The following is a 5,308-nucleotide window of genomic DNA, read 5'->3' on the forward strand; positions in this document are numbered from 1 at the left end:
GTACATATTGTTTGAAGGAAAATGATTTAGTCCGTCTTGAATCAGTTATCCAGATATTTTTCTTTCTCTTTAACAATTTGCACAATTTTTTTTTTCCCCAACAATTAAGAAAATGACACTTCATTTTCCATTGTGTTCGATTATATGAAAGTTTTTCTTTAATTATTAAGTTACCATGACTAGAAAAATGTAAAAAGTTCACAAGCTGGTTCAAAAAAGTTAAAAAAAGGTTAAGCTAATAAGATGTCTCACCTTTGAGATTAAACAAATATGAATACGAAGAAGAAGACTCTAAAACTAATGCAATTATGTGCTCATAACGTTGCCCCAGAACACGTGCACAAACTGAACATTTGCATTTTTTGAGAAGGTACAAAAGCAAAAATAAGATAATGATAAAAGGAAATTTCAATGGTATCATCTCCCTTCATCTACATTCATGAAAGTAACACAAGCAAAAGATTAATACATGTATATATATATATATATATATATATATATATATATATAATTAAGATTAATATATTTTAATCCAAAAATATGTGTTAAAGAGTGTAAAATAAAATAAAATAGAAGAAGAAAGAAATACGAGGATAAATTTCTAGTTTTTAGTTGGAATTTGTAATTGTCTAAATTTTGAATAGGGAGAAAGAATCACATCTCCTATTGAGTCGTTAATCATGTACAACTAATATACATACAGATTTGTGTAAAAGGAAGAGAAAAAAAATAAGCTAGAGAATTCTAGTGTGATACGCATGTATAAAAAAGTCAAAGCTAAATACAATGTAAGAAATCTTGCTGATTATGTGCTTGCCAAATTATATGCTAATATTGCTGATTGTGTGCGCTGATTATGTGCTTGCCAAATTATGCGTGTTGATTGTGTGCGCTGATTATGTGCTTGCCAAATTATGCACTAATAGTAATGAAATGTGGAATCTTGTATATTTCTAGCAATGATTTTTTTGTACCTGTCCCATGAAAAGATGAAGTGAACTTACATAAAGAGAGTGACAATGAATAGCAAAAGAGAAGAATAAGATAGAGTTTTATGGTCTTTAAAAAATTCAAATAAAAAAAGATTTACCTTGTATAGTTGTATGCCTCAGAAGTCGTTTAATATAAACATATGGGATGCAAGCGATTTTTGGCCAATCATCCCCTATTTCTTTCAGGCATCTATCATATTACACATCGGCACATGATGTAATTCTGAGGAGTTATAATGTAGTTAGCTGACGAATCCCAATGGGCAGTGATGTCAATTTCTGACAGGAAGTTATTCAAGTGATATGAGGTTGCCTATCCACTTTGGCATAGAAACTGCATAATAAAACTGTAAAAATGTTTCACTTCATTTAGTTTGCATCTTAGAAATTTACCTTTCCATCTTTCATTAATGAAGGTGACATTATATAGTAAGTTGCTTATCATTTAAAAAAATATATATATATAAGAAATGTATTTCTCTTTAAGTATGGTTCTGTGCTTTATTAATTTGCATCTTTGATTTGGTTGACCAAATTAATTGTTATATTTGAGCATTTACTTTTTTTTTTTTTGGTTTTATGTTTAATATTTAATGTGATCTATTAAGTTATATTACTAGTCTTTATTTATTGACTTCCTTCAGGTTTTTAGCCTCTAATTATTGAATTTTTTATTCAATGGAATTATGTAAATATGAAATGATGACTCAGAATATATTCTGCATATGCTTATTTATTTTGATTTAATTTCACTTGATTCTTCATATTAGCTTGTAAACTAAATTATGGACACCTCCGAGGAACCAATGCGTAGAGTTTTAAGGTCCCGCAGGGCTGAAACTGAGCGACCATCTACAAGTTCACCACCTACACAATCGAGTGGATCAGGTGATAATAGGAATTCAACAAATGAAATAATGGAAGGTGATGGTAGTAATGAGCAGATGGGGCCACAACCAAGAGGAGGTAATAATGCTTCATCATTGATTAACCAAAAACTCTTTTGTAAAATGTCTACATTTTAATTAAGATGATAAATTTGTTTTTCAGGTCCGATTCGAAAAGGGCGTGGAAGAGCAAAAAATGAAGCCTTGCACAAAATTAAGGAAAACAATTGTCCGGTTCCAGTAGAGTTTGGAGAAGGTTATATTAAACCTGTTGGTTTAAATAACAAATTATGGACGGCTGAGGTTGGCATTAATACACGAGATACCGAAGCCCTTCTAAAGTATAAAACATGGAGGGATGTTCCAGATTTTGAGAAAGAGGACTGCTATGACCATTTGAAGGTAATGATAACCATCATTTAATGTTTGTTTTGTTCAAAATAAATCAGAGGTTACTAGTCCAATTGGATACAAATTGTAGCTTACATTAATTTTATATTATAAAGGAGGTCTTTGGAGTGGATGCATATGCGAATGACACTGATTTTAAGCGAGTAAATAGGGGAATTTCCAGCGCGTTGAGGAAATATAGATATAAATTGAAGCGTCATTTTGAGGACTATCTTCCGATTGAGAATGCATGCCGCCATCCTTACAATGGTATTGGTAATGCTGTTTGGCAAAAGTTGTGTGATACGTGGATTTGACAAAAAATTCAAGTTCAATTTCTTAATTACTTGTTTTTTATTATTTAATATAATAACTTTATTCACTAACTATTGGGGTTTCCTAACTTGTAATATTGTTTGAATTATTACTTACGAAATAAGTGAAAAAAACAAAGAAAATCATTCCAAGAATGAGGTTCCACATTATTCTAGATCGATGTCCTTCGTCAGACGTTTCGATGCTTATGTACGTAATATATGAAACAATAATTATAATTTTTTTATTTTATATTCTACGTTCAAAACCATATATTTGTCTAATGGTCACTATTACTTTGTCCTGCAAGTTAAACTCAAAGAAAGACATAGCCAAGAAGATGAGGACGGTGAAAGGGATGAGGATCATGCTATTCGCTTGTACAAGGACACACATTTTAAGGAACAAGGTGGATGGACAGACGAGAAAACTAAGAGGAATTTTGTAAGTTAACTATAAGCTAGCATGTTAGATTATGAAATTTGGATCTTATAATATTTTTGCGGTTTATAGGGGGTTACATACCTTTAAGTGACTGGTTGTTGTCGTCAACCCAATCCAAAGTTTATGCATCAAAAGATAGTGGTGTAGGGCTATGATGAATGTGGCCAAGTTTTACATTTAGAAATTGCCACTACTACATGTCACTAAAAATATAGTTAGGGCGAGTAGGGATCGTCCCAAGGGATTGGTGGGTCGTATTAGGTTGTGGAATCGAGATTGGGGTTAGTAGGTCGATTGATCAAAAGATTGGTTGGTGGTTGAATTACACTAAGATGCAATTTAAACTAAAGTAGGCAATTAAATGTAATAGAGAGAAAATAAGAGAGAGATCTTGGGGTTTAGAGATCACTACTAGGCATAGCTTTTCTACACCCTTAATGAATGATTAATGAGGGGGAAAACATGTATTGTAACATAATGTGTGTGTATGGTTGTTTCTGTTACCCAAGTATTGACTCTAGAGGGGGGGTGAATAGAGTCAATGACAAACAATGGATAATTTTTGCAATATAGAAAAACAATTTCAAGCAAAGTACTTAACACAATTGTGCAATTATAAAGATATGAAATAAGTAATTAAATAGCACAATTATAAGAGAGATAAGGGAAGAGAAATTGCAAACATTGACTCAGCGATTTTAGGGAGGTTCAGAAACTCCTACTCCTCGGCTCAAGACTCCTCTTGAGACTTCCCAATCCACTATGGCTTCTCCTTACGGGTGGAGAGCAAACCTTTACATGAAGCAAGACCTTGCTTCTTTTCCTTGCTAAGGGAACACCTTTCTCCTAGGCTTCTTTTGGGTTACACTAACCCTTACAAGTTTGTAGAAAAGATTGTAATTGAAATACAAGATTGAATCTCTCTCAAGATAGATATAGAAGTGTAAGCTTACAATAAATATCTCTTAAAGATTGATGTACAAACTTTAGTTCTCAACTAGAGTATATATGAATATAAGTGAAGCTCAAACTCTATAAATGATATGAATGAGAGAAGATGATATAAGTGAAGAACAAAAGCTCTAATAAACTCAATAAGATCTCTCAAGTGAAGAATAGAACAAAAGCTCTATGAAGATTCGAATTAGAGCAAAAGCCCTTTGAATCCTTAGTTAAATCTCTCAAGATTTGTATATGAGTGAATGAGAGAGATGAAGAGAAGATTGAGAACAAAAGCTCTCTTTAATGTAATGTGAAGGCTTTCAAATGATGTCTCTTAGTTATTAAGACATTCCCCACTCTATTTATAGAGTTTCCAAGCTCAATATAGCTGTTGGGAGTGGAAAGAAAATAGCCGTTGCAGTTTGAAATCTGCAGATCTGCGACCAAACCGGTCGATATGTGGTTAAACCGGTTGACATCTTCGCTTGAACCGGTTGATGTGTATTGCAAACCAGTCAACATCTCTTGCAAACTAGTCGACATCTACTGAGCTCCATTTGGACATTTGCTACTACCTAGATACCGGTCGACATGTGTGTTAAACCGGTTGACATGTGCGAGCTTCAGCTTGGATTTTTGCCACTGCCTAGATACCGATCGACATGTGTATTAAACTAGTCGACATTTTCTGGTGCATTGGCAGTTTTGACACATGACAGGTTTATGCTTAGGACTTTCAGTGCAGGACATCTGCACACAGCTTATTTCCATTGAAAACATTAAAGTAAATGTCTTTACTTTAATTTATATGTCCATTTACTTTAATGTTTTCAATGGAAATAAGGAAGTACCCCCCATTTAGATTCAATAAAAAATACTATAAAATTGAAATCCAACTAAATCAAAATGTAGAAATTCAGTTTTAATACAAATTTGGATTTCTGACAGTTTTCGTAAAAATGAATCCTTGTGTAGACCAATGTAGAATTGATGAAAAAATCCCATAAAATCAGTTTAGGCTATTTGAAGTATAAAGAGTTATTACCGGGAAAAATTATTTTGAAATAATCATTATTTCAAAAATTCATTTTTCACACTTAGCCATTTTTCATACTTGGCCAGAAAGACAGTTTTTCATCAAGTGCATACTAGGGTCCTAATGTCCTTTACTAAGGATTTAGAGATGAGTAATTAAGTTCTAAGCCTTAGAATCTACTTTCTATAGACCAAAGTGAATGATATAATTGATGTGCATGGTCCTAGCATTTTAGCTCAAGTGTTGAGTTCTTTTCAAAGCTTATGCAAGCTTGAACTAACACACTCTTTAGCAAAGACTTC

At 32.7% G+C, this 5,308-nt stretch overlaps 1 protein-coding gene across 1 annotated transcript; it reads left to right on the plus strand.

Annotated features, from left to right (window-relative positions):
* Nucleotides 1-1,496: 1,496 nt before the first annotated feature.
* Nucleotides 1,497-2,478, plus strand: LOC132275542 (uncharacterized). The gene is made up of 2 exons (XM_059777175.1): nt 1,497-1,958; nt 2,043-2,478. Exons 1-2 carry the CDS (start codon nt 1,778-1,780, stop codon nt 2,300-2,302), a joined length of 441 nt encoding a protein of 146 aa, XP_059633158.1. The 5' UTR covers nt 1,497-1,777; the 3' UTR covers nt 2,303-2,478.
* Nucleotides 2,479-5,308: the final 2,830 nt, after the last annotated feature.

The sequence above is a fragment of the Cornus florida genome, unplaced genomic scaffold, assembly GCF_030987335.1.
Source record: "Cornus florida cultivar Cherokee Brave unplaced genomic scaffold, ASM3098733v1 CherokeeBrave_3.0.0_Hap2_Chr01, whole genome shotgun sequence".
Lineage (NCBI taxonomy): Eukaryota > Viridiplantae > Streptophyta > Magnoliopsida > Cornales > Cornaceae > Cornus > Cornus florida.

Bases quoted from the DNA above. Each gene is read 5' to 3' on its own strand.
- LOC132275542 (XM_059777175.1), top strand. From the start codon at position 1,778: ATGGACACCTCCGAGGAACCAATGCGTAGAGTTTTAAGGTCCCGCAGG. The intron at 1,959-2,042 runs GTAATAATGCTT...TTTGTTTTTCAG, and splicing joins GGGGCCACAACCAAGAGGAG to GTCCGATTCGAAAAGGGCGT.